We start from the raw sequence: 22854 nt of genomic DNA on the forward strand, positions 1-22854 counted from the left end.
TTGCAGCCTGAGGTGTTACAGACGACCCAGTGCGGTGCTCTGTGGCCCTGATATGACTGTCCTTGAAAAAGTAGATGGTGACGCATATCGAAAGGCAAAAGAAGCGATAACGCGACTGAGCCATACAGTTTCATTGGTAAATAGCAAATTTCTTTGTTGAGTTTTCTCGTTCGCACTGAAAATAATATAGACATAGCTTTTGTTGTAAATTTAGATGAACCAACAGCAAACAGTAATGACTTCTGGTTTGGGCCAGACACGGCATGTATTTACACTAAGGAACGTTGAATCGGAGATATATGGTGAAAACGCGTCAATCTTCTTTGCAGGTATCGAAGCTTTGTAAATTGAGGAACAGTGGGCTCCATCGATATCTTCATTAGCATGAAGTACCGGAGAAAATGGGTAAAATGACGGGCAGGCTACATCAACTCTATTTTGGTGTAATCTGGTTGCTTGTCTGGAAGGTCCAATTATCCCTCGTGGCAATAGTATACAAAGTCTCAGTATTCGATTGATATCTCTCCGCTAAATATATCTTGAACAGCTTGGATGTAGCGTAGGCAACCATCTGTTGTATGGCCTTTGGGTAGAATTTCAAAAGTACGTAGATACACAGCTAACGTACATATGTCTCAACTTATACAGACCCTGATACACAAACTTATACGCACGGCCATACGGACCGAGACGGGACTGCTGCACCTCCCGATTGACGCTCGACCCTTCGACCAAAGTTCATTCAGTCATGCATATCCATTTGTGCGGTTTGGCAATTCAAACATCGTGTTACAATGGCTTTTCCATTGTTGGCACTAGGAAACCTGATAGTCAGATCGATTGGCTCGGTGGCTTTCATCACGAGGCAGATGGTACTGCCGCCAAAAGGCAAACGGGTCATCGCCGCTCAACACGGGATGCGCAGGGCCCTTTGGTCGGTCTCAGAGGGGTAAATAAGAATTTTGGGAGAAGGTCGGTTGGGTTTGTTGAGATTCTTCTTGGTATACTTGTTGGTGCATGTGTCTTTCCATTCTTTCTATTTCTGGGTTGGCTTGACTGTGGCCTTGCCCCCCTCCCTTTTGCGCTGCAGATTTGGAGTGGATTGAGTGTGATACCGGCGTTTCGGGTATTGGAATGGCGAGGCACAATGACAATGGGCATGATCTTGTCATGATATAATCCATCTTCCTCGCACTTGCATTGGAATTTGTCGATACTTAATTTGAAATTCACCTTTGTCGTCATTATCTTTATATGTGTTCACAGTAGGAGTTACATCGTTTGGTCCATTCGCTTCACCATTGCTGGACCTATATACTTGCTTCTTTCTCGAGAACGATACCGCTCTGCATATTTGCCTTGTTTTCTCATTAGAAACCAACCCACCCAGTTACCTGAGGCTCAAACGCCAATTTGTTGCCGGCTGTACCGACAATCGTTTCTTCTTTCTCTTGGCTCAATCCGAAATGCCCCCGACGAGTACGCAGGACACAATGATGCCCGAGGCGAAAGGACTGAAGTACGACGAATCTGAAATGGCTCTTTTCCGCGCAAAACTATCATATCATGCTACCATTGATGATAGATTGGCCTCGCACAACACAAATTTGTTATCGATTGCGGAAGCCCAGGCTCGAATCCTTAAAGGATGGGAGATACAGATGCAAAAGGCTAGGGATATGTCAAGCAAGGATGGAGGTTGCTCTGCAAGCGATATGAGAGCAATTGCACAGTTTGAATGGAGATACAAGGCTTTGGAGAATGCCGCGACAAAGGATATGGAAAAGAGATGACGACAAAAGTGCTTTTTGGGAGGATCTTTTTCTTTTTTTCTGTAGCTTCCTCTTCTTCCTTCTTCTTCTTCTTCTTCTTCTTCTTCTTTCTGTGATTTGTGTCAATTGGCTGTTTACCAACATAAAGGCATTGCTGGCGTTTGATCCGAAGCTTTCCAGATTAATTGATGCAGTCACAAATTGTATGTCTTTGACTTTTCATCTGACATTCGTCCTTGTAGCTTGGAAAGGCCCGGTGGTTTCTTCGATACCAATAGTCAGTGGCACTGTTTGCTGTGTTTTCTTATGGCTGTTAGGCATCATGCGTGGGAGTAATGGAACAAATGCCCAACTCGATTCAGAATATCTGACTCGAAAGAGATTTCTTTGTCGCACAAGTAGGCCGGTCAATATTGCAGCAGTGAGTAACTTGTGTACTCAGCTTGGTCAACTTGGATATTCAATTTGGTGAAAGATACTCCGGAGATGGGGACATCAGCGTCGGGTCGGTCAATGCGTCATTGTATACCTTTGTGACACGGTGACTGAGGTGAGAAAATGCGCAGTACCTTCAAAAGCAGGACCAATCGAAACTCCCAACGCGAGTCGTTGTGATTCCGAGCTCCGGGGTTTCTCATGTGAAGAGTTTCCACGATTATTGGTAATTTCGATTTTTATTAGTGAATTCCGCAATAATTCCTCAACAAGCAGTAAGTGTCATAACTGTTATAACTAACACTATGTTGTCTAAATCTCTCCAGTGTCTGCTATCGTTGGGTCAAATAGTCCAACTCCGATATAAACTTCAAAATCCCCCGTAACGGCCTTCTTTTCGCAGTCAACGACCAAGAACCTTTGTAGAGATCAAGAGGCTCTGATTGGCTTTGCGACACAATTTGAATAGAAAATGGGTCAAGTAAACAATTGGACAAAGTGAGTTCTCTTATCTATACGTCCTCTCCGAGTTATATAAGTATAGTGCTTGCCCTCTTTGCAAATACATCTTCCACCATTATTACCATTGAGATCTGAATATCATATTTCACCATGGAACAAATTCCCACTACCGATATCGACCCAGTGTTTGCTCACACCACCAACCTCGCCTCGTGCAACCTGAACAGCAAGGTCCTAGCCTGCTCAAACGACTATTTCGCTTCAGCTGACAACCTCCTCACTCCTACTCTCGCCGTCTCACGTCCTGGTGTGTTCATTCACACCGGTGCCTGGTATGATGGCTGGGAAACTCGCCGACACAACTCAGAACCTTATGACTGGGTTGTGATCAAGCTGGGTGTGGCCGCAGCCTCAATTCATGGTGTTGAAGTGGATACTGCATACTTTAAGGGGAATTATGGCGAGAAAGCGGAGCTGCAGGCAACATATGCGCAGGAAGGCAGCGGGATCACAGACGCCCAAATCGCAGATCCTAGTTTCGCTGGTTGGAAGACCCTTTTGCCCGCTTCGCCCTGTGGCCCATCTCAGCGGCATGGCTGGAAATTCCCCATCGAAGTCAGCCAGGACCCCTATACCCATGTCCGTCTTCTAATGTACCCGGACGGTGGATTCGCTCGTCTGCGCCTCTATGGCCACGCCATTCCCCCTTCTGCCCCCACCCTTCAAGCTGCTTCGGCTCCCATCGAGGAACTTTCCTCCGCTCTCAATGGCGGTTTGGCGCTCGCCGCTTCCGATGAGCACTTCACACCGTCTTCTAATATCCTACTTCCTGGTCGCGGCAAGGACATGGGGGACGGGTGGGAAACTGCCCGCTCGCGCGGCGCTGGTCACGTAGACTGGGCTGTCATCAAGCTGGGTCTTCCTGGCTCCGTCGCTAAGGTTGTCGTGGACACCAAGGACTTCCGTGGAAACTTCCCTCGGGCTGTGCGCGTGCACGGCCTTGTCTCTGGCACTGCTGACGACGGCTTGCCTTCGGCTGATGATCCCCACTGGGTTGAAATTGTCAAGGGCGACAAGCCCTGCCAGGCAGACACCGAACACGTCTTTGAGGCGGGTGATCTTGCTGCTGGTGGGACAGACACCCAAGTATTCAGTCATGTCAAGCTGACCCTTGTGCCTGACGGTGGCGTCAAGCGCTTCCGCATCTTTGGTCGCCGCGGTTGAGCTTGGATGTGTTACCATGGAATAATGTACATAGCAGTGTTCTAGACGTAAATAATGAATTATATCGGAGGTCTGTGGATGAGCGGTTTCTGTATTTAGATTCGGCCAAATTTGGGAGGATACTGTAGTTCTTTTATCTTCAAAATGCCAATATATACACAAAAAGACTAGATCAGAAGGGGAGGCAATATGTAAAAAGCAGACCTATCATAGTCCAATCATGATCATGAGCAGGAAGCACAATTGATTCCAATGAGAGTCCCAAAAAGTACCAAACGAATGTCATGTAGTAAGAAGTAAACAAAAAGAGAATCATGCACTCCAACGACGCCGAAATTCTATCTTGAAAAAAAAATCAGGGTATAAATTAATGCGTAGAATCATTTCTTTTCCAGAGACAAAGACAAGGGCTTCGGCTCGTCTGAGGCCGATGAGGAGAAACTGGTAGGTGTACCAGCACCAGCATCCATGCTTGCTCTGGAGCGCTTTTCTCGAATGGCAAGACGAGATTTAGGGTAAGAGGGCACGGGGGCGAGATATGTGTCTAAAAGTTCGCTCAGGATGGGCGAGCGAACCGGTTTCGGAAGGTAATTGTTCATGCCGGCCTCCAGGCATTTCTCACGATCGCCTTCAATGGCGCTGGCAGTCATGGCAATGACTAGGACTTCATTCACGTTTGGATCGGGATCACGACGTAGCTCGCGGGTGGCGTTGTATCCGTCAAGGGTGGGCATCATCACGTCCATGAGAACCACATGGAAGGGATTTCCCTCTGCGGATCTTGCGCGCAGGGCATCCACCGCTTGTTTGCCATCGCTGTATGCTTCGCATTCGAGGCCGAGACCGGTGACGAATTTGACGGCGATCTTTTGATTGATCGGGTTGTCCTCCGCAATGCATACTCGAATCTGATCCCGAGGGATCTGAGTGAGATCACGAGCTGATGTGCGGCGCGAATTCTTTTCGGCTTCGTTCAGATCTTGAGACCATGCAGTTTGTACAACTGTCTTCTTGGGCGCTTTGTTGAAAACGAGGTGGAATGTCACGGTCGTTCCTACGCCGGAAGTTGATTCAAGCCAAATAGCTCCGCCAAGAACATCTTCAATAATAGCTTTGCAGATTGACAAACCAAGACCACTGCCGCCATAAGATCGTTCGGTGGATGGATCGGCTTGTGAGAATGGTCGGAAGAGGCGTGCTTTTTGTTCGTCTGGAATACCAATTCCGGTATCGGCAACGGAGCATTCAAGGCGAACACGACCTTTGCCTTCACGAGCAACCCGGGCCCTGACCGTTACTGAGCCGGCAGGTGTGAATTTGTAACTGTTGCTAAGAAGATTCATGAAGATCTGGTGCAAACGGACAGGGTCTCCAAGAACAACGAGCTCCGGTGGAACTTTGTCCAAATTTTCGATGGTCTCCAGCCCTCTGTCACGATGCGTGTATCGCAGAGCACGAATGACCTCTGAGATGGTTTGTTTAAGGTTGAGTGGGACTGTTGAGATCTTCATTTTGCCAGCCTCAAGCTTTGAAAAGTCGAGAATGTCGTTGATGAGGGTGAGCAAAGTATCAGCGCACACACGAATTGATTCAACATATTCATCTTGCTCTTTATCCAATGGTGTGCCTTTGAGGAGTTCTGACAGACCTATAACACCGTTCATGGGCGTACGCAGATCATGAGAGATGTTTGCAAGGAAAATTGATTTGGCCCTGGCCGCATCTTCTTTGAGCTTCACGTTATGCTTAGCTTCGGCTTCAGCATTTTTTGCCTTTTGTTCCGCTTCGCGTGCCAGCGCCAGTGCGCGCTTTTGAGATTCAATCATGGAAGCATTCTTGGCGCTGACCTTACGAATTTCACGGAAAAGTAAAGCGTTGGACAACGAAATGCCGACTTGATTGCAAAGCAAATGCAATACGACAACGTTGCGCTGTGTGAACCAGTGGGGCTTTCCTTCCAAGTGAATGACACCAAGAAGATGATCGCCTTGCACGACTGGCAGTGCTATGACAGACCGACCCGCCGGGAAATTTGCCAAGTAGGACTCATTGACATTAGAGAAGCGTTCGTCTTCGAGTACGTTGTGAACAAGAACTTCCTCCTTTGTTCGCATTACATAATGCGAGATGTGCAAGGCCATCCGATCCTCCATTTCAGAGAATGGCAGACCTTCAGGGAACGACTTTTGTCCCTTCTCGGCATCACCAGCTGCGGCGATTGCGAAGCCGTTGTCATCGAAGTCAGTGGCAATTATTGCAAAGTCGGAGCCATTGCATGACTCCAAGATAATCTCAAGCATTTTTGTGAAAAGTTTGTCAATTTGGAGTTCAGATGACATGACTTGGCTAGACTCGAGGATGCTGGATAAGTCGATGATATCCAACCCGACACTTGATATGTCCAAAGACCGCTCTCCAGCCGCAACGCCATTTTGCTCGATCCACTGGTGTCTTCTCTCGTCTTCTTCCATTTGCTGAGGAATCAATATCTCCTCCGGTGCAACCTCACGGCCAATCTCAAGCAGCGAATCCATGGTTTGACAGCCAACGTCAACAGTCTTTGCCGAGGTGGCTGTCTTAAGTAACCATTCATGCTTCTCGGCCAGTTGTGTTGATTTCCCTGTAGCACTGATGGAGCTCCATGCAGCAATGGCCTCTTGGATCACAGCGCGAGCTGCTCTCTTCGCTCCACGTCTAACCAGAAACTCGCCTTGCAGCTCAAGTGCCAATGCTTCTTCGAGTGGCCAACCATGGATTTGGCAATGGTCGATCGCAGCTTCATAATTCTGGATAGATGCGCTGTGATCATTGCGAACCTCAGATATTAGGGCTTCCAGAATCAAAGCCCACATTCCGTAATTTGCTTCTGAGGAATTTCGAGCAAAATCAATCACGCGTTTGTATTCTAGAACCGTATCCATCTTGCCATCAAGATATCCTTGGGCAGGGTTATCATTGTGAAGCATAAGGAGAGAGGTCGCCAAATAGAACTGAATCACATAAGACACACGCGCAGACCAAAGTCGGTGCCGTGTGAACAGCAATTGAGTGCCAACTTCGATAGCTCTGGTGTGGTGGCCGAACAAGAAAAGAGGGATCATCGCAAGACCCCAATAGATGTCGCGAGGTCTATCGGCGTTGCTGGAATGGGCATCCAGGTGCACCATGAACTCGGATGTGTTGTGCTCGGCGTCCGACATAACATCATCAGCAGACCGGAAACCAGTCTTGCCTTGAAGCGCGCGGGCAACTTGTTGAACTGCAATGAGACTAGCTCCGCCGCGGGTATCTTGTTGCCACATGGGGATTTCCTCGGGTGTCTCTATGCAGAAAGCTTCCAATTGGGCCATGTCTTGACCAAGGTACAGTCGTGTCATAGCCATGGAAGAGATACTGATCAAAGTTAGATAAGGATCGCCCATCGAGAAAGACGCCTCGAGGGAGGCTTCCAAAGCTGGGAGTGTCGACGCCATAGGAACACGCAAATGGCTGACGTAGAGGTTATGGACGATCGAACCTCGGCTCTGTGTCCAAAGTTCGGGGCAACGTTCAAGTAATTCCAAGGAGAGATCGCTCAGCTTAGAGCCAAACTCAACATCGTTAAACCGACTCATGGAGATCATGGCGAGATGGGAGCACCCAATTGCGATCTGTGTGAATCCACCTTTAAATATATGAATGTTCATCACCTCAATTGCCATCCGATAGAATGTCAATGCGTCGTCCCAGTAAGTGACTGTCATAGCCTCTGCCATCACTGAACCAATGGTCATCACAACGGGGTTTTGAGAGATTGGCTTTTGCGCGATAGAGCTCAAGTCGGCAGTCTCAAGATAAGATTTCAGGCGAAGATAGGCGGCATCACACTCGTCATAAGTTGTGGGTTTACGAAGATGCACACCAAGTTCGTCAAGGCAAGTGAGGAGTGCCTCCATGGAGCGGTGATGATCGCCGACCTGGGCAAAGATCTTGGCTTTGATGATCCAGGCTCTGGACTTACCTATGGCGTCTTTGCCATGAGCAAAGACCTCGTCGATCAACTGAATAGCCTCTTCGCTTTGCCCTTGAGACCACGCCATTTCGGCAGTCGCGATAAACAGCCGCAAGGTCTCGTCGTAATAAACGTCGGGCTTGCGGTCATTCCACAAATCATCCTGGAGTAGAGCAATGCAATGACGGAAGTACCAGAGTGCGGAGGTCCGCGCGCCTGATTGAGAAGCAGTTTGTCCAGCATCCCATAAGATGCGACGGTATTCGAGTCGCCTGCCAACGCGGACTTTGATTGTCCGTGAGGCCAGTGCCACATGATGAGCCATTGAGTAAAGACTGCGATGATCATGATAATACTTCATCAACACCTGTGAGACGATAAAATGCATCTTCTCAATATTTTGACTCTCGCCTAAAGAGAGAGCAGCCTGTGAGAGACGTTCATTGCCAAATCTAAAAAATTGGTTAAAATTTGAGATGCAGCAATGTACCGAAAGGAATATCTCACCTGAACTCGTCATCCGTCTTCCCGGCGTTCAAAAGATTTGCTTGAACCAAGAATTGCAACCCAACAATTATATCACCTTCGGATTGTCTGAGTAGTGTAGAATTTTGTGGTGACGTGAGATCGGTATCTTTATCTTCATCGGTTGAGTAGAGAAATTCACTCGTCAAGAGCTTTTGTACCAAGGAAAACGAGAATGGACTGCCCAGAAGTGCTCCCCAGACCATAATTGATCGGGCGGCAGATGGAATGCCTTGTAGACGCTTGGTAAGGAACCCAAGTCCCAGACCCTCCCCATATTCTGGCGCCACAAACTCCGTGAAAATCCGATCGAGATCAAACAACCATTTCGAGTCTTTCCATGAATACCAAATACAGTTCGTTCTGTAACAAGTCTCGAGCATTACACGGACGTAGAAAGGATTTCCTCGACTCTTCTCCTGAATGACCGCACAAAGCGGAGTCAGTGTTTGGTTGGGTTGCTGATGCATAGTCACCGCCACAATTTCCATCACATGCTGCTCTTCTAGCGGCTCAAGTGCAATTCGAGTGATCGTGGGTAGTTCTTGATCGAACAAAGACCTCACCTGCTCAGAGGCAATCTCATCTTTGCGACTTGCCAGTATAACCACACAGGGGAGTCGTGCTTTGATGATCTTCAATACCAAATCTAACGTCTCATCATCCGCATGTTCAAGATCATCCAGACATATAGTAATCAGTTTGAATTGGCACAGCGTTCTCAGAATTTCAAGGAATGTCTCCATCAGCCGCATGTTCTTTGAGGCAGCATTGGATAAGAAGAAATCGAGAGAACTCTGGCCCTGGTCCAGCCCGGGAATGTTAACGTGTTTGGATGGCTCGCCCTTGTCTGGCAGGAACAGGTTAGATTTCGCATCAGTGGGTCTGTATTTCGCACCGGGAGACATCAACTGTTCGGGGAGTTCCAAGACTCTGTGGAGAGTCGGCCACATCGGTCGTAAGGCCATCCGAACGCTGTTGTGGTAGTCCGTGGTCACATCACGTTCGGAGAAAATTTGGCGCAAAAGACTCGCCAGTAGCTTGGCAAATGGTTCAAATGGAACGCGTTTGGCTGAGTCAAGACGAGTAATCGCTATGCACCCGAGTTTGCGTGCTGTTGGCTGGATTCGATTCAAGAGATCCGTTTTCCCAATGCCGGCAGCACCGCTGATAGTAATTACTTCACAGCGCTCATGGTGGCGAGACTTAGGACCAGTTTTATGTTTATTCATGGAATGGAATGAATCCGTTTGACTGCCGGTATTGTAGCTGGTGGACGGTAGACTCTGGTGGCCAACAGAGGGATCTGTATTATGCGAAGATCTGGAATGCGATGGGCTTTTCATTCTGCTCGACTGTGCTCTTGGACTCTGGCCGTACACATCAGGGATATGAATTGAGCCATTCTTTGGGGTTGAATTCGATGTATCACTACCCGGTGAAGATTCATGGTTGCTGGTTTGTGAGTTGTGATGGCTGGTGACATTGGACATCGATCGAGGATGCAGATGGAAAGATCCAGAATCACTGGACACAGAAGCAAACTCGAAGCTTTCAACGCGGCCCTCGGAGATGGACGAAGCTGACGTGAGGGCGTGCGTTGTACCAGGACTTTGGACTCCAGCTTTGGCCAGGGCCGCCGCCTGGCGCCGATTGACTTTTCTTATGACATTGATTATCTTGTCGTATTCTTCTTGCCGACCGAACATTTGCGTTGGAAGGGTGAAGAAGGAAGACACATCTCCTTGCGCAACTTGGAAATTGTTCAATGCTTCACTGTCACCATCTCCAAGCAATTTTACAATAGTTGTCAGATCTCTCTTCACCGATGATATCGTGTGGTAGCGATCATGGACGACCTTTTGGGTCATTTTCTGAACCACGGCCGAGAGGGCGTCCGGAATATCCATTCGCTTTCCGGATACTGGTATTAACCTCTTGCCTAGGACATTTTGTACAACGTCGACTGGGTCATTTCCTTCAAAGGGCAATTTTCCAACCAGCATGGACCAGAAAAACAAGCCCAGGGCGTAGATATCAGTGCGACTATCGGGCTCTGTGGGCATCCTTCCAGTCTGTTCCGGGGCGATGAACTGCAGCTTATACTTAGCTCCAAGCTCGCGCGAAACTGAAGACCATCCATCGCTGAGAACGTTGTCAAATGATCTAGCACCGTTGCCGGTATTTGCAAGTTTCACTGCGCCAGTCTCGGCAGAAAAATGGAAGGCATCTCCTCGGATTTCACCGTGCACTGTTTTGAGGCCATAATGTAAAATCTCCAAGCAATCACATGCGCCAATCGCAAAGTCAAAGAATGCTTGTAAGGAGACCTGCTCGTTGGGCGTACTGTTATTCCCTTCCCCTCTGGACCCCGCCGCAAATGAGGCAGGGCCAAATGTGACCAGATCTCTTAATCTGTCATGTCCAGGCGATTCAAAAATGGCAACCAAGAGCGTTTTCGACTGGTCGGAGTCTGCTTGCAATCGCACCAGGTCGATCGGTCGTATTGTATGATTGCAATCCGGATCTGACGATTGTACGATCGATCTCAGCATGTGAAACTCGCGTTCGAGCCGGATGATGTTCGTGGAAATACGCGCGACGACAGGTATCCATATTGATTCTGCCTCCAAACTATGGTGGTTCGAAAGTGAAACCTCACTGCTAGTTTCGCTTGCACTCAATCTCCGCAAGGCACGAGCTGACGGCCGGGTTTCTGTGCGAGGAGAGAAGCGAGTGAGGCTCGACGGTCCAGAGGAGGCGGGGCCGGAGGAGTTTGCGAGAGGGGTCGATCGATCAGACTCTAAGGCATGACGATATCCTGAGATATGCCAGTAATTGTATGTCGAATGAAACGGTTCGATCGCTTGGTCCCACGTATAGCCGTACAGTTGACTTAAACGTTCAAAAAGCCGGGCCGGTGGAAGCGGCAAATCCTCGCCGAAAGGATTACTCTCCTCCATGGCTCAAAATAATTGACGTTTGATCATGCGTAGGTCTGGGGGATCGCGGGTCAAATTCAGTGGGGGTAAGAAGGGCGTGGTGGGCGGGACATGGAGGATGAGCATGTATGAGAGGGCTGTTGTTGCGTTAAATCAATGTGTCGCCTTGAGGCGTGCAAAGGTTATACGACATCAAATGCCAAATCAACTGTATGAAACAAATCGTTAATCTAGGCTCAGGATTGATGATACGTATCTGCCTTAGGCTGTTACTTGGCTCTTAGTCATCTCTCAACCTGGCGACTGACCCGCATTCGAATCAGCCCACCGGATTTGGTCTCTGTGTTCTTTTGTCCTTTGATATTATTGTTCTACGAATGTACGTATCTTGAAATAGTTATTATTCTGACACTGAACATGTCTTCGGGTACTGAGATGATTTGTCCTATGATGTCATTATTGAAAAAGGGACTATCTAGGTATCTTTTGCTTTTTTCTTTCTTTTTACTAAAAAAAAGAGTGCGGCTCGAGTAATATGGACTAACACGTGAAATTGTAGATATCAAGCAGACTATATAATCAGCTGTAAGAATGAAGGTAGAATTTAAGGGTAGAAAAAGACAGTTAGTATTGAGCTAATTTAACTAGTGTCTATATCCGCTTTAGTGCTCACCTTTGCCGCTCTTTGCTCGCCAAAGTAGACTCGCGATGGGACGTAATATATCCATGGGATTTTCAAAATTACCATCCAAGGCACTTTGGCGGAGTGGTTAACGCGATGCCCTGCTATACATTAAATTGTCAGTCTAGGCATTTCCTTCGGGAGCGTGTGTTCGAATCACACAGGTGTCGTTTTTTTTATATCTCTGCTCCCTTCACGTACGCTCTGTTTAGTTATATTCGTGCCTCGTTAAAATCGACTAGTTCATACCACTGAGCTAGCCACTCCAACATCAATCTTAAATGCATTTCTCCCAACCACAATGCCATTAAATTAATTCAACTAGCTGATTTCTCCATCCAGCATGCCTCTCTTATATGCCCTAGCATCCGAGGTTATATATACTAGTAGCGGGTCGCGGATAGAGCTGATTATTAATTCTTAAACGTGATAAGCTAGTACAATCCGCCCTCTTGCTCTACTACTAGATTTCTAGAGCTTCGGGGCGAATCGGTGGCATGGTGGGGGGTTGAACAAAAGTGCTAATTCATGGATGCGTTTCACGTAGAACGGCCAGCTCAGTGATATATCACGTTAGTTACTTCGTAGTTGGTTTGTACCCGTGGAGTAGGTATTTGCAACTAGCTTTAGTGAGTCATCATCTATATCTTCAAACACCTACATGCCTCTGACAAGCGATGAGAACTTGAATACAGAAAGCCTGTAAGACAAGCGACGTAAAGAAAACGAATTATTGAGTTAAGTCTTAGTGAAGCCAGGAGTTTCTTCTGATGCTCGATCGTTTTCCCTGGCAAGGTCGCGAATCTAGGGGTTCTAGTTTATGTAATGGATTTGTGAAGCTTTTGCTCGCATCCCAGGGAGCATGGTAGCGTGATGCACCCGCCAACGCAGTTTCTTTCCAGTAACAACCGAAAGATGCCGGTGGTTATAACGCCAAAACTAACGAAATATTGACATTAGCCATTACGTGATATTTGGTAGGGTAGCAATGAGCACTAGTACTAGTGGATTTAACAAGTTCGTAATGTTGCCGAAGTAGGCAGTCGGGCGAAGGGAAATTGTTGACTCTCGTACTCGAAACCTAGAATCCGAGTCTTTTTAGGCCGCGCATACAGTATTTCCGCTTACTGCAAGATGTCACTAGTTTAGTCTGTGATACTTTTTCTCTCGTTCTTACTCTCGGTATACTGAGGGAGTTATCGGCTCGGCAGGATTAATCACAGTTGATCAGCAATCCGGAATGGTGAGGGCAGCAAGGATACTGGGCTCTCTTGAGGCTCTAGACAAGTGTATGTAGATGTGGGTGAGAGGTAAGCTACAGACAGCGATAGAGCACACCTCGGGGGCATATGCTACCCGTATCGTTTGGAAACATCTTATAAAGTTCTATCAAAACGCTGCTAATTTAGGAGGACTTCCACCGTCGGTGTAAAGAACTGGATGAAAACGAGACAGGTGCTCAATGCTAGCGCCCCTATCATTGTCTAATAATATACGTAGTAACATTCCCCCCCGATGGGTTAATATTTTAGAGCCAATAATACATCTCTACCTCTTTGATCGGACTTTCAACCTTAGTTGGGCTAGTAATGGACGCTCTAGGTCAACAATATGAAGTTCTGTATATCGATTTTGCATAGCAAGTGCAAATGATCAGCGGTCAATGAATAATGAGAACAATCTGATTGCACCCCGTTGCGGTGTTTCTATATATATATATATATATGCCTTTGTCATATTCCTTTTTCGGGTACTTATGCCTAGGTGGGTCGCGTAGTGCCCTACCCGCTAAGGGAATAACGAGCCTATATACTACAAACCTACAGGTTTAATACTATAAAACCCATTTGATGTCACGAAATACCTATTATACTTATATAACTATTCTATATGTAGGTAAGGTTAGTGAGTTTGGGGTCTGAGGTCGAAACCTCACCCGCGTCTTGGCGGGATCTGCGGTGTTTATGGGTCCCCGGTTACGCTGAAGGGAGGGTGGATCTTCGGCATTCCCGTAAAAAGAAACCTAATATGGGTTCAATTTCGGCATTCAGCCAGTAGAGGAAAAGACCTCACTCTCGGGGTCATTCACAGAATGATAACGCAATCTCGGTCTAGCCCCAAATCGCGCACCATATGGCTGTGGTTCGTAGAAATTAAAGCCAACATTCAAATGATGGCAGATCACGGTCCCTATATATATCTGCAGCCAACCATAAAAGATCGTGAAGAAGCAGCTGGAAGTCTCCTTGTCATGCATTAATTTCCAGGTGATCGAATCCAAATAGATCTGCACACCATATGCTGATCCCGTTATATATTTTGCAAGCCTCGTACCTAGGTACGATAATTACTCCGGGCTCCAATATTGTCCTCTATAGGTATAATTTACATATGTAGGTAGCTAAAATCACTGGAGAGAGGTGGACTTAGATGTCACACATTTGGCCAAATATGTATGCTTCGCGAGACCACAACTATAAGCAATACGGCACTTTGGCGGAGTGGTTAACGCGATGCCCTGCTATGCATTAAATTGTTAGTCTAGGCATTTCCTTCGGGAGCGTGTGTTCGAATCACACAGGTGTCGATTTTTCATTTTTTTTTTCATTTTCTCTCTATTGTCATTTTTTTCTCCCCCTACCTTCATATTGTCTGGTCGCCACCAGGAAAGGGTCGCTTGCATTGATGTATTTAAGTTTTGCGACAACCTTTTCAACAGAAACATCAAGAAGATGCATCCACTTTGGGGCTTGCCGCCACAGCAATATAGAGTCTCCAAGGAGGCAGCGGAGTGGGGTCAATCATTTCTATCTTATAAAGTCTCTCTAAGCTCATAGCCTTCAAGGCATCCGCGAGTGGAAAGCGTACGTACGACCCAAGAATGTTCCTTCGCCTGTGAGCGCGTAGTAGGGCCTCCCAGATAGGATGCTTTCGCGACAAGGTGTGGAGTCTGGCTATAGTACTCTGTGCTCGGTGTCGGAGACGAAGATGGGCGGGTAGAACGTACGCCACGTTGTCAAGGGTGGATGTGGTCACTGTTCAGAAGCCAGACAGTACACGGATGAGAGATGTACGCTGAACCAGCATCTTGGTCTTGACCCTGACAGCCGCACTGCACTTCCTCTCGAGAACGATTCGTTCTCTTCATAGAGGAGCATCTTCCTGGCGTCGACGCATATAAACTTCCCGATCATTTTAGTGATCATCATCACCCCAAACGGTTCGGGACTTGGCCTTCCGTCCACCGGCTGCAAGTCCTAATTCAGCAGAAGGTGACAGAGGGTAATCTGTTGGACTTGTACAGCAAAAATCCGACCCAGACACGAATGAACTCCATGGCCAAAGCCTATATGAATGGGACCGGTTGAAACACACTTGTGGTAGGCCTCCGATCCCGGGGTCTGCTGCATCTTCAAAAACCTATCCGGCACGAATTGATCGGCGTTGGGATAGACCGACTCATCCCACAGCTGGTAGGCGGGATTCAGAAGCGTCTCTCCTATAGCGATTCTGGTCCCATATGGCAGATTGAAGTCCCTAGTGGCTGTGTGCCCCATGGGTACTAATAAATGAGATTGTCAGCAAACTTGCGTGCTTCTCAGAGAATTCAAGGTCTGCGGTACCAATTTTGGCCGACTTGAGCTGTTGGCTCTCCTTATCACACTGGTAAGAAGCTTGAGTTTATTCAAAGATTCTTTCCGTAAGCCTCCATCCTCGGCAATCACAGAAAGGATCTCCTGAGGGTAGTGGGTGAAGACTTATTGACACCCATGGTACATTGACAATAGTTGAATTTATTGGCTCGATTAGACATATTCAATTAAAAGAAGGGTTCAACCAATTCTAAAGTCTATCCAGAATACTTGCTTCACCCTCCCCGCGCACAAATATGATTTCTTCAAAAGAAGAAGAAAAAACGAAGGGAATAGGGATCAAGATAGCCGCAAGGCAGGCAAATATAGTAGTCCCCGGTTGACCCTAATACTTTTGTGCTTGCTAACCCTCGATTCCAATAAGGTAACCGACTATATATGAGCCATCATCTAGTTTGATTCAAATTTAACAATGCAAGCGACCCGTTACTGATGGCAAACAGACAACATAAAGGGGGAAGAGACAGAGATATGACAATAAAGACAAAAACAAATTTAAAAAACGACACCTGTGTGATTCGAACACACGCTCCCGAAGGAAATGCCTAGACTAACAATTTAATGCATAGCAGGGCATCGCGTTAACCACTCCGCCAAAGTGCCTCTAATTGGTTATAATTTCGGCCCAAGTTCTGATCATAACTGAGTCCATATGTGACGTTTCAGGATAGTGCCTATGTGTCTGCTTCCAGCTTTCTCCACGCTCTGCCAATTTCTGGTTTATTTTCAGCCCAGTAGTTGGCTTGCATTCTACCCAAAGTTGTGTTTCCTAAATTATGTATACAAGTTGGCCACTTTGGTAATACATGGGCGCACGCGGTCAATAAATATTTTCTATACTCTAAACAGTGAGTGGTAAGCAATTTAACTTTCACCCCACAAAGACTCCAACGCTAATAATATCAGACTTATGACCTTCTGCACTTCTTTTCTCTTGGTTGTAGTTCGATGTGATGGATGAGCTATCATATCTCATTCTTGTTTAAACACGCTTAACCGTATGATACATATACGCAGAGTATATGCATAGACCAAAGTCTAAATGTATACAAAATTGTATTCCATGCGATATAAACCTTACATATGTATTCTTCATCAACCAATAAATTGGGCTCTGCAACGATCTCAAAATCCAGAAGAATCGGCCAAAAACCTTAAAAGATCAAACAGGAAATAAGCCCTGTGGGGTCTTGTCTGGACCTCGGCACGCCACTCAGGAACTACGTAGTAAGTAAATCCGGTTTGGAAATCTTTAAATGATTAGATTGCCTTAGATCTCTCGGGATCTTTGTCCTCTCTAATCATTTTTAGGGTTTTCTGCCATGAGTTCCACCAAAAGTCATTTCGCGCTTCTGAAGGCGATTTTGGCTAGCATTCCATTGATTTTGAAGACCGTTATTCTACATGGCGCGCAAATGTCCCCCGTGAAGGGGAAACAGGACCTCCGCACCGAGTTGACAGTCACTATCATCCGCTCATTCCTGTCAGCCAGGGTACCGCTTGGCAAAACCCAGAGCGATGGCATACGTGACCCTGGCGTCAAGGGTCCCATGTGGATATCCAAGGTGACCCTCCCGCAGCCTGAGGATGACGTCCGCGATGCAGTCCTCCGCGCCATTGAAGATTTGAAGACCGGCAACGAGACCTATGATATTCCTGAAGCCACCCCCGTCGAAGGCGAATGGACAGGGTACCGCGCTGGAGTGGGAAAGCATACCGCGGAGCCCGATCTCTCAGAAGAAGTGAAGTATGAAAGACTGCGCGAGGAGTCCCCATCCGACATGACGGTCTTGTACTTCCACGGAGGCGCATACTTGTGAGTGTATCTCTACGCCCCCGCGTCTCTCCGTCCAGAATCCACTGACGTGCATCACTAGCCTCATGGATCCATGCAGCCATCGCGTGCCCCTCGCGCACCTATCGCGCTTGACCAGCGCCCCCGTCTTCTCCGTCCGATACCGTCTTGCGCCTCAGAACCCTTTCCCGGCCGCCCTCGTCGACGCCCTCACTGCATACCTCTCTCTCCTTCACCCGCCCCCGGGCTCGCTCCACAAGCCCATACCAGCCAACAAGATCATCTTCGCTGGCGATTCCGCAGGCGGAAACCTGTCTCTCGTTCTTCTCCAAACACTCATGACCCTTGACCGCGCGTCCCACACCATTCGCTTCCATGGCAAGGACGTTCCCATCGAACTGCCGGCAGGCGTGGCAACCAGCTCGCCATGGTGTGACGTGACGCGCTCCATGCCGTCGTGCTATAAGAACGCATACCTCGACTACCTCGCACCCCCATCTCAACCCTCCGACGATACTCCATTCAGCACGATCCCCTTCGTCCCAGACGACGTCTGGCCCGTGTCTCCGCCTCGCGCGGACATCTTTTGTAACTCCAGTATCATCTGCCACCCATTGGTATCTCCGCTCGCAGCCCCGGCTGAACTCTGGAAGAATGCGCCGCCGATTTGGATATCTCTTGGCGAGGAAGGCCTCACAGATGAAGGTCTTATTGTGGCGCGTCGTCTTCACCAGGCTGGTGTGCCCCTCGTCGCAGAAATGTTCGAGGGCATGCCGCACTGCCATGGACTGCTGATGTTGGGAACCCCGGCGAGCCGCCGCTTCTTCGAGGGATTTTCTGGGTTCTGTCGTGATGCGGTTGCCGGTCGTGTGAAATCGGCCGGCACTCTCACGTGGTTGAGCTTCAAGTTGCAGTCGTCCAAGGACATCCCGATTGAGGAAGCTTGTGCAACCAGTGATGAACAGGCGCAGACTCTCATGCAGAGAAATGCCGCTTGGCGATTGAAGACGGAGGTCGAGATGCTGAAGGAGTGGCATGCGAAAGCAAAACTATGAGTGATGCTAGCCCGTTTCTTTCCCACCTTTTCGCATCATGTATTCACGGTATACCCCGTTGACATATGTTCAGGCAATCCCCACGGTGAACGGTTTCCGAGCCGTGTACACTAGGCGCTTACTGATTTAGATGACCTTGTATATTTAATGATTGTTATAGAGAACTAGTTTCCTTGTAAATAAATTACTACATTCATTGTATTAGACGATCGCTAAAGTCGTGGGAAATAAAGATCATAAAAAAAAATACTCTTCAGCATACCAAAGGAGAAAAGCAAAGGCTGGAAATTCCTAAGTGTATACCTGGCGACTAAAGATATTCATCGGCATCCATTACCTCCTCCATCGATGCCATGTCAGAATCCCGCCGTGGGATGTAAGCATTTGGAGGTGGCCACAGCATATGCTTGGCGGGCTGAGGAGGTTGCTCGACTTGAGAAGGCTGCTGGAGCTGTGGCTGTGGTATCTGAGGCTCAATGTTCGCAGCCGTCGGTGCCGACAGCCAGGGAAACGCGACTGGAGTTCCATTGATGCGGATTTCGCCAACGATATCCCTAAGCTCGGGCAGATCATCCACATAACCATCCGAGAAACCAAATAATTGTGTCACTAGTCTAGAGAAGGCAACAAAAATGGCTAAAATGGGGGTGACGATCGTCGACAAACGAGACCAGCGCCACAGCATTGTCACGGTGACCCACGGATAAACAGGTGCGTCAGGGCGTAGGCAGTAGCCTTCACAGGTTTCGGAGATGTCGGGATGGCTGAATTGATCTGTCATCAGACATTCGATAACCCACCAGCAGAGTGGAATGACGATGAACCAGAAAAGTTTAGTCGGTCGAAGGCGCTGAGATCGAGGACTCCGTTCTAACAAGCGAGGAATCTGAACGGCAGCGTAGACCCGTCCATCAGAATTTGTGCCACACCCTTTGCAAGTTTCGCCTGTGTGCAGATGCGTCGGTGAGGTTGCTTTGATTGGTAAGTTCGGCTGAGATGAAATTTCGACGTCCCGCTTAACATGGTCTTCTAGGCCGTCAAGCCCTCGCTTCACCTCATTGATGTGCTTCATCAGTGAGTTCAGCTTGACATTTAATGAATTGAAATTGACGCCATCAGTTCGTTTTGAGTCGGCTTTTTCGAGACTTGCGAGAACGGCTTGTTCGTAGGCTTCATCATCTTCTTGTTCCTCGGCTTTGACCTCACTTGGCCCATCCATGATTGCTTGCAGAGACTCGATAGTATCATCTCCAAAATCAATGTCCTTCCCAGAGCTGGCGTCCTCAATGACTGTTTCAAGAGCACTCTTTGGTAGATGGGGCCGAGGCAATGGAGGTCTCGATGTTTTCTCCTTATCGGCTTGAGGATGGGGCAGATGCTTTTCCTCAGCATTTTGTACCGGTTTCGGTTCTTCCATCTTCGATGCTGTCTTGTCTATTGGCTGGGTAGGAGGTGCTGTTTCTTTGGTCTCTTTAGTCGCCCGCGGAAGGACAATGTCTTTCGTCAGATCTTCAGGGAGTTCAACCTTCTCAGCTACTCGCTGGGTCACAGGAGTATCGATCCAGGCACCTGTGACGCGGGGAGTTTTGTCGTAGACTTTGCGCTCAAAGAGCTTCGCTGGTTCCGGAGTTTGGACTTGTTCAGCCTTATGGGTTTCGGCTCTGGATAGGCTGCGTAGTAAGTCCCGTGAGTCGCGCTTACTGGGACTCGGTCTTGTGAACGACGAGTTTTTGTAGATGGTAATTGGAGAATTTGGGATTTGTTCCCCGCCATTGGGGACAGAGTCAATCACTGGACGAGTTTCCTTGATTCCCAGTCCTTCCTGTGTTGTCTGCTTGCTAAAATTGGCAATACGTTCTTCGAGAGCATTCCGTGCTTGAAGACTGTGTCGAGCTGGTGAATGAGCAGAGGTACGCGTAGGCTTAGAGGGTGGATCGGACGCCGTTCTCATGGTAGGCCCTGACCAGCGACCGTTTACTGTTTGCTCCTCCTGTTGTTGGGGCGCAGTAGGAGGGCTAAATTTGCGCTCCCATTCTTGCCGGTGACCTGCCCGGTAACCCCAACCAGACGGTAAATTCGGCGAGGGACCGGAAGGACCAAGGTTACCGTCATTCTCAGGCACATCATTGTCCACCTCAGCCTCCGCTTCTTTGCGCCTTCGCCAGCTGTCTGCCCTCGAGGCATCTCGACCGACTTGAGCTTTGCTGAAAACCGGCGAAGGTTGGCCTGTGGCACGCTTGAGGCGCTCTTCATCCTTGGTGTAATCTCTGCTCTTCTGATTTCTATAGTCGCCGAGGTCGCCGCCAAAGTCCATATTAAAATTATGATGCCCATTGGCAATTTCCCTGTCGCTATTCGTCTCATTGGCTTGAGAAGACGCCTGGTGGCTCCGGCTTGATGGGCGGCGCGCGATGCGCTGTCTGTCCGAGTCATCGTCGCGCACGTAATCGGACAGCAGCATCTCGTCTTCTTGGATTCGTTTATAGGCGTCTTGAAGTTCGAAGGGAGGAGGTGAGATCTGGTACGGAGCGAACGCGTTACGTGGTTGCCGCTGCTGTCGCGGACTTGGTGTCGTCACTGATGCGGATTCTGCGTCGGCGGTTGCCATGACTTGTCTGGATGCGTCTCGATAAGACTGAGCTAGAGATCTTGGACGGATAGCATGTCTCGAATGCACGCCACCCTGTTCCGGTGATGGAAGCTTCGCATGTAGATCAAGTTTATCGTATTTCGACGCGTATCGGAAAGGTGATGGTGGTTGTCTGTCTCGAAAAGCAGAATTTTTTTCGAACGACATGGCAAAATTGCCCCTTGCAGAGGATTCACATGTATTGAAAATAAGGAAGGGAAGCGCGATGTGACACTGAAGAAGTGAAGGTAAATATGGAGATCCCTCATTCCCCGATGTGGTTAGGTTCCGAAATCTTGCATTACATCTACATCAACTTCAAACGGTTTCTTCTGTTTCAGCAAAATATATCAGGAGAGTACTCCGTATCAACAACCTTATTGATATCCAAATGACCTCGGGCATGTGACAAGTCTATTTGCATCGACCCTATATACCCCAAAGCTTCGATAAAAGCAACGCGTCCCGTCTCTTCTCATACACCTACTTGAATGGTATCCAGGACAACTCATTATATCCCTTTTCTACTCTCACCTTTTCATCCTCACAATGGCGAAATCCTCGCGGCGATCCGGTCGCAGCAAAACACCAACATCCTCTGGCGCCTCAACACCCAACTCCGCATCCTCAGGTCCCATCCCACCATTCACAAAAGTCCCAGAAGCCTTGAAACCCTTCGTCGAACCGTTATCCCCCAACGAAGTATATCTGGTCCACATCGATACCACAGCAGAAGAACTGAAACGGCAGACCTTTACTGTGCCCTTGATCGTCAACCTGATAGTCGGTGCCGTGATCGGGTGGCGCGTGTACATGGGCATCAGCACATACCCAGCCCTCGTGGCAACGCTGATCGGACTACAAAGCTCTATGACCGTGGACACGGCCGCAACCCCGTGGACAGAAGCGGCGCAAATTGTTATTATGCGGACTGGAACTTTGGCTCTCGACTACTTGCTCGTGACCATGTTCCTGTCATGGCCAATTAATTTTATCAAGGGGCCCGTGCGCTGGCGCCGCGCGGTCGGATTCCGTGAGCGTGAGGTCATCGTCCGTCGCAGCCACCGCAGCTGGAGCAAGAACCTCGAGCGCAACAAGTGGATCCGTGAAGATGAGGCGCGCCGTGACAAGATCGTTGCCGCCGTCACTCCTGAGCGCGTTGGCAAGACTGGGTACTTGCTCGTTGATGAGGATTGGAACCTTGACTATGCTGCCATGATCCGCGCTCACGCTCTCGTTGATCGTACTCGTCGGGGTGACGGTGTGCAGCTTGACGAGTTCCGCACTGCGGTGCTGGTCAACACTGATGCTGATGGGTGGTTGATCTGGCGGGTTGGGGACGAGAATACCCCCGCCGGCCAGACACGCTCCGTTCAGCGGGACCAGATTCTCGCATTCAAGGAGAAATTGACCGAAATGGGCAAGGAGGATCTCTTTCTCCGCTGGGTTGAGTTAATCCAATGGGAGAGCTCACAGCCCGGTGGCTTCACTGCGGAGCGGCAGCGGTCTGCGATGTTGCAAGCAAAGCAGATGTTCGAAGATGAAAACGTGGACTTCAGTCGTTTCTGGGACGACATGGGTGGCATGGAACAATTAGATTAATTGTCTATAGTTTCATGGACTCATTTCATCCACTATTGCTGTGTCTTGCTATATACTTATGTAAAACTACTCTGGGTAGCTTTGGGC

The 22854-nt window shown here is 48.4% G+C and overlaps 7 protein-coding genes across 7 annotated transcripts; 4 read left to right on the forward strand and 3 right to left on the reverse strand.

Moving 5' to 3' along the window:
* Nucleotides 1-748: 748 nt before the first annotated feature.
* On the forward strand, nucleotides 749-1793 carry N7529_009013 (uncharacterized protein; the record flags this gene model as incomplete). The annotated part of the gene is made up of 2 exons (XM_057244540.1): nucleotides 749-1013; nucleotides 1267-1793. The coding sequence occupies 2 exons, from the start codon at nucleotides 749-751 to the stop codon at nucleotides 1791-1793; spliced, it is 792 nt and encodes a 263-aa protein (XP_057096078.1).
* A 1026-nt stretch (nucleotides 1794-2819) lies between these two features.
* N7529_009014 (allantoicase) lies at nucleotides 2820-3893 on the forward strand (the record flags this gene model as incomplete). Its single annotated transcript, XM_057244541.1, has 1 exon — nucleotides 2820-3893. The coding sequence occupies one exon, from the start codon at nucleotides 2820-2822 to the stop codon at nucleotides 3891-3893; it is 1074 nt and encodes a 357-aa protein (XP_057096079.1).
* Nucleotides 3894-4273: 380 nt separating this feature from the next.
* Nucleotides 4274-11372, reverse strand: N7529_009015 (putative sensor histidine kinase/response regulator; the record flags this gene model as incomplete). Its single annotated transcript, XM_057244542.1, has 2 exons — nucleotides 4274-8336; nucleotides 8392-11372. 2 exons carry the CDS (start codon nucleotides 11370-11372, stop codon nucleotides 4274-4276), a joined length of 7044 nt encoding a protein of 2347 aa, XP_057096080.1.
* Nucleotides 11373-15228: 3856 nt separating this feature from the next.
* Nucleotides 15229-15590, reverse strand: N7529_009016 (cytochrome P450; the record flags this gene model as incomplete). Its single annotated transcript, XM_057244543.1, has 2 exons — nucleotides 15229-15379; nucleotides 15409-15590. 2 exons carry the CDS (start codon nucleotides 15588-15590, stop codon nucleotides 15229-15231), a joined length of 333 nt encoding a protein of 110 aa, XP_057096081.1.
* Nucleotides 15591-17008: 1418 nt separating this feature from the next.
* On the forward strand, nucleotides 17009-18536 carry N7529_009017 (Alpha/beta hydrolase fold-3; the record flags this gene model as incomplete). The annotated part of the gene is made up of 2 exons (XM_057244544.1): nucleotides 17009-17502; nucleotides 17564-18536. 2 exons carry the CDS (start codon nucleotides 17009-17011, stop codon nucleotides 18534-18536), a joined length of 1467 nt encoding a protein of 488 aa, XP_057096082.1.
* Nucleotides 18537-18846: 310 nt separating this feature from the next.
* Nucleotides 18847-21333, reverse strand: N7529_009018 (uncharacterized protein; the record flags this gene model as incomplete). The annotated part of the gene is made up of 1 exon (XM_057244545.1): nucleotides 18847-21333. One exon carries the CDS (start codon nucleotides 21331-21333, stop codon nucleotides 18847-18849), a length of 2487 nt encoding a protein of 828 aa, XP_057096083.1.
* A 381-nt stretch (nucleotides 21334-21714) lies between these two features.
* Nucleotides 21715-22767, forward strand: N7529_009019 (uncharacterized protein; the record flags this gene model as incomplete). The annotated part of the gene is made up of 1 exon (XM_057244546.1): nucleotides 21715-22767. One exon carries the CDS (start codon nucleotides 21715-21717, stop codon nucleotides 22765-22767), a length of 1053 nt encoding a protein of 350 aa, XP_057096084.1.
* Between the last annotated feature and the right edge of the window lie 87 nt (nucleotides 22768-22854).

The sequence above is a fragment of the Penicillium soppii genome (assembly GCF_028829465.1).
Source record: "Penicillium soppii strain IBT 18220 chromosome Unknown utg000006l, whole genome shotgun sequence".
In the NCBI taxonomy this organism is placed as follows: Eukaryota; Fungi; Ascomycota; class Eurotiomycetes; order Eurotiales; family Aspergillaceae; genus Penicillium; species Penicillium soppii.